This window comes from Macrobrachium nipponense, chromosome 47 (assembly GCF_015104395.2).
Source record: "Macrobrachium nipponense isolate FS-2020 chromosome 47, ASM1510439v2, whole genome shotgun sequence".
Taxonomy (NCBI): Eukaryota; Metazoa; Arthropoda; class Malacostraca; order Decapoda; family Palaemonidae; genus Macrobrachium; species Macrobrachium nipponense.
Window position 1 is genome coordinate 15,140,156 of NC_087222.1, and position 13,162 is coordinate 15,153,317.

Here is a 13,162-nt window from a genome sequence, read left to right on the forward strand (position 1 = left end):
TGAATTGAAGCTCTCTGCCATGTTATTGCCTACATAAGCCCCGGTAGTGGGTGGGGTATTCCAGCTACACCGTAACCAACACTACCGTAGATTTTCAATTATTAGGCTGCCATAGGTAGGAAGCTTTTAGCTATATAATTACTGGGTAAGTATATAAAAAATTCATTTTATTATAAAAATATCATTTTTATCCACAGTCACCTTTAAGCCTCCCCTCTCTTTTTGGCAGTAATCACCAGATAATCGGCATACAACTCCCACAGCTCTTCATTCCTGATCTTTTCACTTAAGACACCCATGACAAGCACAAACAAAAATGGACTTAATGCTGACCCTTTGTGCAATCCAACACTAACTTCAAAGTTTTCTGTTTCCCAAACTGCTGTTATTATTATTGTGATCGTTCTTTGATATATCATCTCAACCGCCCTAACCAACTTTTCTGGGACTTTCTTCTTCAAACACCAAAACATCACTACTACTCTTGGGATTTTATTGTATGCTTTCTCTAGGTCTAGACCTCAAGGATGTGTATTTTTAAATACCCATCCACCGGTCCTCTTGCAAGTACCTCCACTTAACCTTCGTGGTTATGGTGTTCCAGTTCAAAGTGCTTTGTTTTGGGCTCTGAACCACTCCCCAGGTGTTCACCCAAGTGTTCATCCTTTTCTCAGCTTGAGCCATTTCACACAAAATGCGTTGGCTGAGTATCTTGATGATTGGCTAGTCCTGGCAAGCTCTTGGTCATAGTTACTCCTGAACAGAGACTGACTTTTCAAGATTTGTCAGGACCTGGGTGTAGCGACCAATTTTACACATGTAACTTACCAAGTAATTACCTATAGCTGAAAGCTTCCTACCACAGCAGTCAAAATATTCCAAATTTTGTGGTGGCACCCGGTATCGGGACCGATGGGTACGAAACTGGTGAGAGAACCAATTTGTTTTCTGCCGGCTACTGACTAGCATCGGTGATTTTCGTGATCATCGTTCGTCAATGTTTGGATATTTCCAGTGTTCTTTAATGACATACTTGCTTATTTTGTGGTTTGTTTACATAATTAGATAGTCAATTATGTCAGTAACTAGTTCTTCCAGCATTAGGTATTGCTCAGAAGGTTATAGAACTAGGTTAACCAAGTTCTCTTATGATTTGCACACCAAATGCATTAAATGTAGGGGGCAGGATTGCTCTAAGGAATTGACTTGTTCGGATGTATGGATTGGGACAATTCTAAATGGAAAGCATTGAAATCTCATTTGGATAAACTAGCTAGAGATAGGAAGAGAAAGGCGGCTCTCAGAGCCGAAAGTAGGGCTTCTGTAGAGAATTCTCCCTCAGTAGTTGAGGATTTACCTACTCCTGCTCAACCTCCTATTACTTCCCCAATTGTTAGCCCTCCTACTTCATTACAAGTGACTCCTATTCCAGGCTCCCATGATTCCAAACCCAACACCATTACCAGTCTTGATGTGAAATTTGAAAAGAAATTTTATTTTCTCGCTAAGACGATTATGGAATTAGGTGCCTCTTTCAGGTCTTTTGTGGAGAGCACGCCTCTCAAAAGCGCAGTACAAAGTGAAAGTGCTGTGATTACTGTCCCACTCCCCTGCACTGGGTAGAAGACGTACAGGAAGTCCAAGGGAGGGCAGAGGGGCTTGCCCCCCAGACAGTTGTCCCCTCTGTTGCACCTGTTGATGACTCTTAGACAGCAACAGAGTGCCACTGGAAAGACGTCCCTTTCAGTGCTCACTGTCTGTCTTCAGGCTCTTTGGATTCTTCTTCAGACAAGAGATGTCATCGTCGCAGACTGTTGGCCTCTGGGCCTCTGAAGAGGCATTCTACACCTGTGGACGGTTCTCCTCCCCCTCTTGAGAGATATAGGGATGTCGGAATCGATCCATAGCCATCTTGTTGTCTTCAGGATTGCTTAAAGTTTCTCTGGTCAGAAGCATACTTCTTGCCTAGTATTAGTGGCCAAATGGGCGCCTATTTCGGAGCGCCCATCTTGTGAAGACATTGTTGTGTCTGCTACTGTGCATCTATGAGCTTCCCCGGTCCTCTTGGTGCTCTCTCTTGACTAATACAGTATCTTATGTGGATGAGTCGTTGGCACCTCTTAAACGTCAGTTAGTAGAGTCACTGAATTTTTTGAGAAGTAAACCTTCCTCTACGAACAAGGAAAGTATCTCGTCCCCAATTTCTTTGGAAGATGTAGCAGTTGAGCAAGAGATGACTTATTCTTCTTATTCGTCGCTGATGAAATTCTTTCTGGAGAATTATCCAGTCTTTTTCATTCCCACGACTCCAGCGGCTCCTGCCTCTACTTTTCTTATGTGGAAAGCTCCTGTAGACAAACTCCCTCAGATGATTTTGTCTTCCTCTTCTAAAATGGTCCTAGGAGAATTGGAAGAATGGCTGGCTGGTAAGAGGGAGCATGTGAAAGCCTCCATTGGTTTTACTCCCTCTAAGCTTATAAAGAAACCTTACTGATACTTCGGGACAGGTGAGTCACCTTCCCTGGGAATTTCTGCCTCCTCCCCGGGGGACTTCTCCTGTCTAGTGGACTCAACCAGATGCTCGGCATTTGCAGCTACAAAGGTTTTCTTTTCATCACAGAAAATCGATCACTTGGTGAAGAATACCTTAAAAATTTTAGGAATTTTCAGTCTCTTAAATTTTATTGTGAGTGCATTGGCTTCTAAGATAGAGAGTTGTTCTTCATTAGCGGAAGATCTGTCTACAGATTAGCTGGGAGTTTTGTCTTGCACAGACAAAGCTGTAAGGGACAGTTCTAATGAAGCTGCCTCTCTTTTTTGCTATGGGCCTTTTAAAAAAAGAGTTGTGGTGTCCATTTATTTCCAAGGGTGTCCCGTCAATACAGAAACCTGCTTTTTTTTTCATCGCCTTTGGATAAGGCTTATATTTTTCTGCAAACTATGTTAAAAGACATACTCCAGACCTTCTCTGACTGTATTAACAGCATACTCAAAAGGACCTAAGAGATATTTGGCCCTCTCACAGGAAGTGGAGGCACTTATCTGCAAGAGAACAGTGGAAGAAGTGTTGGATCACGGAACAGAGGGGTTTCACAACCGACTCTTCGTAGTCCCCAAGTCATCGGGGGGCTGGAGGCTCATCCTGGATGTCAGTGCTCTGAACCTTTTTGTCATCAGGACGAAGTTTCATTTGGAGACTAGTACCTCGGTCTTAGCCTTTCTACATCCAAAGGATTGGATGGTGACTCTTGATGTGGAAAACTCGTAGTTCCATATTCCCATCCATCCAGAGTCAAGGAAACTTCTTCGCTTCGTATTCAATTCAGAGCTCTCTGTTTCAGCCTGATGTCAGCTCCCATAATACTCATGAGAGTCCTATCCCCTCTCGCAAAGTGGCTACACCTGATGGGATCATCTGTTTTTACATCAACGACTGGCTTCTCCGTCCTCCCTCAAAGGAAGAGTGCATGGGAGACTTGAAGAAACTACTAATGAATGCTTTTGACTCAGGAGTTGGGAATTTTCATCATCGTGCACGATTCTAGACTTTATTTTTTGGACTTTTCTCTTGCCCAAGCCTCTAAATGCTTGCCTTCAGACAGTCTGAGAGTTCCTAGATCAGAAGTCCTGCTCATCTCTTCAATGGATGCACCTGCTGGTAACCCTTGCTTCAGTGGAGCACTTCATCAGGTTGTTCAGGTTACACATGCTCCCACTTCAGTTTTACATGAAGGTTTTATGGTCCAAAAAGATGCAGCAGGACTCTGTTACCTCACCTGTTTCCAGTGTGATAAAAACCGACCTTTGGTGGCGGTTGTCTGTGGACACTACAAGAAGGGAAGTCACTCCGACCACAGAACCCAGAGCTGAAATTTTATTCAGATGCATCGGATCTTGGATGGGGAGCCCTCTTGGAATCACAAAAGGTGGCAGGGTTTTGGTCAAAGGACCAGAAAGCCTTACAAATCAACGTTAAGGAGTTGTTGGCAATATTTCTCGGACTTCAACACTTTTCTTGCCAAGTGTCTGGGAAGATAGTAGCAGTGTTTGTAGACAACACAATAACCTTGTCCTACACCTGCAAAGAAGGGGGCACTCACTCTTTCATTCTTTACCAGACAGCGAGGGTTCTTCTGCTATGGGAAGAACAACATCAAGTGACGATCCTCACTCACTTTGTTCAAGGCAGACTAAATGTCTTAGTAGACAAACAAAGCAGACAAAACCAGGTTCTTCCAAAGAGTGGACCTTAGATCCTCTAGTCTGCAAGGAACTTTGGAGGCTTTGGGGACAACCATGCTTCTCGACTGAACAGTATTAGACCTATATGTGTTCCCTCCATTTGCCATGATTCAGGAGGTAATAAAAAAAATTTTTCAACTCATCAGAATGTCTCCATGATCCTAGAAGCCTCATTTTGGGCGAGGAAGGAATGGTTCCCTGACCTTTTTCATCTGTTAGTGTACTTCCCAAGACTTCTCCCTCAGAAGTCTCTACTCAAACAGCCTCACCTGTTTAGGTTCCATCAAGGATTATCCACTCTGTCCCTGACAGGATTTCGACTGTCAGACGACTGGTGAAAGGCTTTTCAATGCAAGTTGCAGAGGCTATTGCTAGATGTCGTCTATCTTCTACTGGTAGGCTCTACCCTTAATGGGTAAAAGTAGGTCGATGTTGGTCTCAACCAGGACCTCAGCAATCTTATTAGATCTCTGGACACTTCCAAACCAGAGAATACTAAATCAGTTTCTTGGAATCTAGATGTAGTACTGAAGTGGATTTCTGGTGACTCCTTTGAAACCCTCCGTTCAGTATCACCTAATAATATCACAGAAAAGTCCCTCTTCCTTGTAACTGTCTATGGCCAAAAGGGTCAGCGAATATCAGGCAATAGACAAAAGAGTAGGATTTTCCCAAGGAGATGCTGTCTGTTGTTCTTTTTCCTTGGGATCTCTCGCTAAAAATGAGGATGTGAACAAACCCTGGCCACATTCCTTAACTGTTAAGAACCTGATGGACATCATCGGACCAGAGAAGGAAGAGCGACTTCTTTGCCCAGTAAGGGCTTTACACTACTATTTACAGAGAACAGAGAAAATTAGATGTCCTGCAAGTAATCTTTGGTGTTCTGCGAAGTCTCCGTCCATTACTGCAAAATTTTTATTCCTACTAAAGTAGGGGCGATCACTGGTCAAAACTGCCACGCCTTCTGCAGGTTAAGCGAGCTCCAACCAGAGGCAGTATTCATCTGCAGTGCTTTCTTACCAGGTAAGGTACAATGAGTATTTTGAAAATACTTGCAGACTATCTATGTTGAGTCATTACTTAACTTCTAATGTCTTTAATATAGACATGTCCATGATTCCACCCGCATAATCGTGGAATCAGCTACAGGTAATTACTTGGTAACTTACACGTGTTAAAATGACATTCTTATAATAAAATTAGATTTTACACATACCAAGTAATTTCATGATTATAACCCTTCCCTCCTTCCCACAGATGGACATGGCAAACCAAGCAAATTTGTTCTCTCTGCAGTTTTGTATCCATTGGTCCTGAAAGTGGATGGGTCCTATCCACCTACTACACTAGCGATGGTGGCGCTGCTACAAAATATCAGCAAGATCAGAGAGGCAATGAAGTTATTCCTGTTGCAATAGGAAGAACCACCTCAGCAGTGCCAAGTCATTCTGGGTCACCTATCATCCTTGGAGAAGCTGGCCCCTCGTGAGTAGCTTCACCTTCATTCTATTCAGCGGAGAATGAAGGAGTTTTGGTCTCCGTAAGGGAGTCCCCATTCTTCCAGATGCCTTTCTCAGAGGAAACAAGGAAGGACTTATCCTGGTGGTTCCAACTGATATGCTTCTGTTTGTCGATACATCGACTGAGGGATAATCCACACCTGGAAGAGTTGCTGGTTTCAGGTGTGTGGAACCAGGACTTTCGACAGCTCCACATCTGGATCTCAAAGGGGCATTTTTGGCTCTACAAGAGGTTCAGGATCCGGTAATGGGGGGTACTCCATGGTGTTTATATCAACAATACAGTAATACCTCAATCTTATGCTAGACGAGTTGTGCGAATTCACAATAGCGCAAACTTTTCATTGGAACATAACTCTTTGTCATACAAGAGTATTTCAAAGATATGCAAAAGCTAATGTAACATTTTCAAACTCTTGAAAAATCCTGCAAAAGTGTTTGTTTAATTCCATATGGGATTTATAAGTTTTCAAGCTTTTATGTTTAAATGAAATTACATTGAATAATGAAAATAATAATTCTCTCTCTCTCTCTCTCTCTCTCTCTCTCTCTCTCTCTCTCTCTCTCTCTCTCTCTCTCTCTCTGTTGTATGTCTGTAATCTTCATACAATTCTATAGTTTTACCAACCATTTACTTTTTTTCCAAGGACAATGTATTAAGCTAACTTTTAAATTAAATTACAGTAACTTTAATTTTATTCAAAAGTTAGCTTAATACTTATGGAGCATGATTTAGATCATATTTAGTGTTTAAATTCTAGAAGTAAGCATTTATGAGCATTTTTAGAAACTGTACCGAACTTACGGGAAAATCCTCTTGCTCGAGGTGGTCTGCAACCTAACCTCGTTTAAGTTTGGGGTATTACTGTACAACTGTACAGTATTAGCATAGGTCAGCAAGCAGAGGAATTGGTTTCCCTTCATCTCCACATGTTGGTGATGCAGATTTATGAGTGGGCAGTAGCACGATCAGTAGAGCTGCCAGCCAGGTAAATCCCAGGGAACCAGAACATAGTGGCAGACAAGCTCAGTCGCCAGGGTCAGGAGATAGGGACAGCGTGGTCCCTACACCCAAGACATTACAGAAAGATTGTTCAATATTTTGGGGCTTTCTAGCTATAGACCTTTTTGCAACCTTGCACAACAGAACGCTCCTGGCTTTCTGTTCTGTTGTGCCAGACCCATTGACAGCAATAGAAGACACTTTCCAACACCCATGGAATAATCTCCAAGGCCTATGCTTTTCTTCCATTTTGTGTGATCCATTGGGTGATCAGCAGGGTCATGATCATCCCAAATCTCACTCAGATGACCCTAGTTGCTCCCAAGTGGTATCCGGGCGTGATAGCTCTACTTTCCGAGGTACCAAGAGAGATTCCTGCTTGGTACAACCTGCTGTGCCAGCCGCTCATAGAGAGGTATCACCAGGCTGTGAGAAAACTGTCACTTCATGCCTGAAGACTATCCAGCGTCTCTTGTGAGCAAGAGGTATTTTCTCGTCACACAGCGACCAAGACGTCTGGATACCTTTGTAAATCTTCAGCGGCTGTCTACCAGAGGGAATGTGTCGTCTTCTGTGACTGGTGTCGTTGATGGGGAATCTCTCTGGTCGGATCTCCTCTTCAGCATGTCGCAGACTTTCTTGTCTTTCTTCGCCGAGAGAGTTAAATGTGAATATATTGCTAAGTCGCAAGCCATGCATATGCAGATACACTAATCGAGGAAATGCTGTAATATGAAATTTTCATAGGTATGCAAACCAAAACATTATATCATCTACCATCATAGCCACCCCTCTTTGTTCATCAGGCCAAAACAAGAAGTGCTCGGTGATGGCATATGAGTGAGGGGAATTCCGTTATTCACTCTTCTTAACCACCAGTTAACCCATTTCCAACATACACTGAAAGATACTCCTTCATAAAAAGCTCTGGTACGTATAGCTCTGAAAACAATGTCATATTTGAAGAAATGTAGCAGCACATGCTTTTACTATGACCAGTGTTGCTGGTCATAGTAGCTACTCATGTATTGTATCTGCAATAACAGTCAGTGAAACTAATTTGAAAACTTTCATCTCTCTTCAAATTACTACTCAATTCATCATTACTATTTTTTTCTCCTTATTATATACTGCATCTGTGAATAATATGGTGTTATGTATAAGCTGGATCACATATAATTAAGCATTTGCTGTGTACTGTATCCTTCCTGCTGTTACCCCACAAAACTCTTATACTGGTCTTTGCATTTTCTATTCTTGGCCTTTGATTTGTTAATAAGATATGTTCATAAGTAATTTATATTGTAATGTCAAGCTAAGAAGGTTTACAGATGTGAGGCGGTGGGCGTCAATATTAACTGTTAATCTATTGTTGTATTATTGCCTCTGGACAACGTTTGGTATGATTGTTTTCATGTTTGGATAGAACTCTCAAATGCATGCTTTGTTAATTGGACTGAGACCTTTATGGGAACCTGAATTGAATTTGACCCCATTATTTTGCAGCCTCAGTTCTGGCATTATGTTTCCTAACTCTGTGTTGCATTCTTTGATTTCAGATTCTCCCTCAGAAGAACCTTCTTTCCTTTGTCAGTTTTGATTAGCATCAGGATTTTGGGAAATTCATGTTGTTTAATGGTACTACATGGAACATTACCAATAGCAACTCTCAAGTGTATGAAACAACAGTGAATTATTGTACGCGTATTTAACAAATTTAAACAACAAGTAAAATTTGTATTTAATATTAGATTCATACATCAGCAGTGAAATCTGGTTGTAGTCCTTCAAGATATTGTACTTAATTCTTAACAGATTTATTCAGTAATTATTTGTAAACAATTTTGTCTTAAGAGTTGTGAATTGAACACATTGTCATTACAGAACAGGACAGAACATAAGGCTAAAATGAATCTAGAACATTCTTTCGAATTTCCTTTGAAAAGTGAAACTGAAGGTGCATTATCACTACCTTCCATAAATCAAGAAAACAGCAACATAGCTGCCTTTAGTGGAACCAGTGATGGAGACTTTTTGTCTCTGGATCCACTGATGGACATCAAAATAGAGCCAGAGGAATTCTGTGAGTCTAATGAAGATGATGAATATTCATATGAAATGAATTCAATAGTGAATGAAAAACATCCACAAACTTGCAAAAAGGAAGTAAAACAAGAAAGAAGGATCTGTGACAATGGAGAGAAGCCTTTCATATCCACTGACTGTGAGAAAACATTTTACAAGAAAATTAATCTTACAAGTGATATCACAAATCCTACCAGAGAGAAATTCATATGCAATGACTGTGGGAAAGCATTTACCAGGAAAGCTCGTCTTACAATTCATATGAGAATCCACACTGGAGAGAAGCCATTCATGTGCAAGGCATGTGGGAAAGCATTTTCCCAGAAACCAAATCTTACAAGTCATATGAGGATCCATACAGGAGAGAAACCATTCATGTGCAAGGAATGTGGGAAAACATTTTCCCACAAACAACATCTTACAAGTCATATGAGAATCCACACTGGAGAGAAGCCATTCATGTGCAAGGAATGTGGGAAAGCATTTTCCGAGAAACCAAGTCTTACAAGTCATATGAGGTTGCATACTGGAGAGAAGCCATTCATGTGCAAGGAATGTGATAAATCATTTTCCCAGAAATCAATTTTTACAAGTCATATGAGAATCCACACTGGAGAGAAGCCATTCATATGCAAGGAATGTAGGAAAGCATTTTCCAACAAATCAAGTCTTACAAGTCATATGAGAATCCATACCGGAGAGAAACCATTCATGTGCAAGGAATGTGGGAAAACATTTTCCCACAAACAACATCTTACAAGTCATATGAGAATCCACACTGGAGAGAAGCCATTCATGTGCAATGAATGTGGGAAACCATTTTCCCACAAACGAAGTCTTAGACGTCATATGAGGTTGCATACTGGAGAGGAAAAAGAAACAACATGATAAAATAAACCAGTTAAGGCAGAGATCTCTCAAATGACCAACTATATGAGAGATCAAAATCACTCACAAAATTTGCTCAAGAAAATAAGGAAGATAAAGAAAAATACAGAATAGGGGACGAACAAGTGAGTGGAAAATTGGAACTGGTAAAGGCCCTAGTTTCACAAATATGAAACAAACAACAGAAGATAAAAGTAACAGATAAATAGGCAATTTGATGAAAATCCAAAGATTGTGTATAGGAAGATGACAAAAGAAACAGTTGAGGTACGAACCCCACTGAGCAACGAAGACCTAGAGATTTTGGAAGCCACTATTTGAAGACTTTAGACAACACCAAGAGAATTCATGGATTGACTCCATTAAGCAGAACAGCCAGAAACAGCAAATGCCACCAATAAGCTTCATCATAGGAAAAGTAACAAAACTAAAAGAATATAGTCATTTCAAGACCCCAGTAATAGGCAAGATCTCAAATTTCTGGCTAAAAAAGATCACAGCACTACACCGCACTTATATGCAAGCCTTTTCAAGAATAGTAAAAGGAGAAGAATCACCAGAGTGGCTCACAACAGGAAGCACCAACCTTCTCCCTAAAAGCTCCGAGACTGAGCTCCCTAACAAATATAAACAATGTTTAGTTGTACTGACAGATTTGTTAATGTTTTGCCCCCCAAAATAAGTTGCACTTGATGTTGAGATAATTATTGTGAACTTGTCTGCAAAATCCATAGAAAAAAGGGCAACAGCAACCTAAGGGATGATAAAAAGAAAAACCATATTTATATTTTTATGATCCAGTTCATGACCATCATCATTGCTGTTACTCAAAGAAGAGAAGGAGAATCTGAAGGAGGGTCTTACTGAAAATGCAGATGAATGCTCTTCATTTGCAGTCTTTATTGGAAGTCAGGGCAGAGCCAGAGTGAATTTGATGCAAAATGGCTCTTTAACCTTTATGCAAAGGTAAAATAAATGACTGGTTTTTTCTTACCATTGTTCCCAATGAACACTGTACAGTGCTAGGTTAAGAAACTTTCCTTTGTCCTCTCCACTTTTCTTGTTCCTGGGTATTTTTTGAATGATTTCCAAATAAAGAATTATTATTGTCTTTGGCTGACACGAAGTTTTCTTCCTTTTGTTATTCAGCATTGTGCATATATGCACTTGTATATGTAGTTGTAAGCTTGAATGTTTCAATGAAATGTTATTCTTAGTGGAAATAGAAAGGATTGATATCTTCATTAAACTTCAATGAAATTTTGGTGCATTTTTATATTATTATTTTTTTTATATGTTCTTGGTTTTAATCTTCTACAAAGATTGTGCTACAGCATTTGTAAGTAAATCATAATTCCTTGTATCAGCTCACTAAATACTACAGTGGACTGTGTAGTATTTTGCTTTAGGTTAACCAGTCTGAAATGTTTAGACTAGACTAGTTATGTAAATGACTAAAATGATGTGTTATTCTGATTAGATTAAACCTCTTTTTTTATTTTATTTCATTGTATAAACATTGAAAATATTGATGAATAATAAAAAAATTTTATACATAAATACAATTTTTCATTTGGCCCCTTTAAAACTTAAATAATATCAGAATAATATTCTTCACTGCCAAAAGTGAATGAATGCACCATGATGTGGTCTGAATGCACCGAGTATCTGGTCCCAGTGCACCTCTTCCCAATTGAAGTGCGTCTTTCCATGTGGTCCCAATGCACCAACTTCATTCACATAACAACTGCCTTTGGTGAACTGTGTAGATGACTATACTATTCACTTTGCAGGATTATTTTCTTTGATAAATCGAATCAGATTAAGAAGTCTGAATAAAAACAGAATATTACAAAACCAACAAACACATCCTACTATGAGGGAGAAGTTTAAAACTTGACTACCTTACTAGGTAGCTACCTCTTAATTCAAACTGCAAGAATAACTGTTTCTGTAGCTGGTAGTTAACCTCTAAAAAAAATGACTCTGCTAACTATTCCTTCAGACCTGTGGTGGCTGCACAACAAATTGTGCAGCCTACCTAGCTCCTTTATCAGGAAAAGGTTGCATCTCTTCTTAGATATGCCATTGTGGAGACGGGAGAATGAATGAGGGAGTGACTGGCTTCTCTTCTCTGGCCCTTCATCCTTCTGCTTCGGGGCAGAGTGGATCCAGCTGTCACATGCTGGAACTGATGACCGATGCAGTTAAGTTTTGCAATGGAGCAACCACTGTTTTACCTTTATCTAGTATAGAAGCAACTGCCCCTTTCTCTAGCAAGGGGAGGTCCCTGACAATAAGACAAGCCCACTGGTTATATTTGCCTTACTGTCTTTTAACTCTCAGATTCATCTCAGCATGATTTTGTGTGGGGCTACGTCTCTTCCCTCATTTGAAAAAGCCGAGAAGTCTGGCGGCTGATCGTGCAGTCTCTGTATTACTCCGATCAATCTCTTGAAAACTGAGTTTATCTTGATGCTTGTATGGCTTCTGCATAATGAAGTGTGGGGAAAAATATCTAAACTATTATCTTGACACTTGAGTTGAGGGGGAAGTTATCAATACCTACTATTATCCCAAATAGTTGAAGGTATGACTGAAGGCATATTGACAGCAGACTCGATATGCAGTAATAAGCCACAAAATTCTAGACCTCTGGAGATCTGATTTGAATGTCTAGATGAAACTACGTTGTATCTCGTCAGAGATTTTAAGTTCTTGCGGTTATTACACTTATAATATTTAAAGCTACTTATTACCCCTTGCCATACGGGTGACAAAGGCAACCCTTGTCACTTTGTTTTAGAACTTCAGTAATGAATGAACATTGTAGGTGGTAAATATAATCACTAGTGGATATTGATATGCTAATTTACAGAATAACTAAGTGTTAAGACTTTAGTTTCACTGTCCTAACCTTCATTTAACCAATAGTGTCACCGGTTTAAAGCTGTGTGGAAGGTCAAGCGTTGGAAGAAGGTACCTATTACAAAGCCATATTACGGCCCTCTTGTTAAGTCGAATGGAATGGAGGGCCTAACCAAAGTAGGCAATTATTGTAGAGAAGTTTTTTCCCTCGATTTTCAACATAATTTGCACAATTCAAGACTAAAGTCCTTTTAAGGCGACTACATAATAACTGACTTATGCAAGAAGGTTCTTCGGCAACAAAACCGTTACTTACTACCCGTCATTAAACTTGCTTGATGGACAAAATTGTACTGTTTCTCCCGTCGCCTGCTGGTTCCTGGACTTCTTGTGGTCTTTCCTCATACTTGGCCTTCAACTAGTATCGTTGATATTAACAGGAACATTAGAATTAAGACGTTTGGCCTGTGACAGGACAGTTGAATGTGTATAAATTTATGTATAAAGCTAAAATTGTCGTAGCACCTGAAACTCGTTTGTGTACTGGGTCAAG

At 40.2% G+C, this 13,162-nt stretch overlaps 1 protein-coding gene across 1 annotated transcript in view; it reads left to right on the forward strand.

Annotated features, from left to right (window-relative positions):
- Window positions 1-13,162, forward strand: part of LOC135204542 (zinc finger protein 420-like) — a 96,656-nt gene that overhangs the window by 34,367 nt on the left and 49,127 nt on the right. The window contains exon 3 of the mRNA XM_064234706.1: window positions 8,328-9,740. Within this exon, the coding sequence (XP_064090776.1) occupies window positions 8,677-9,740 (1,064 nt within the window). The 5' untranslated portion in view covers window positions 8,328-8,676. The remainder of the gene's footprint in view (window positions 1-8,327; window positions 9,741-13,162) is intronic.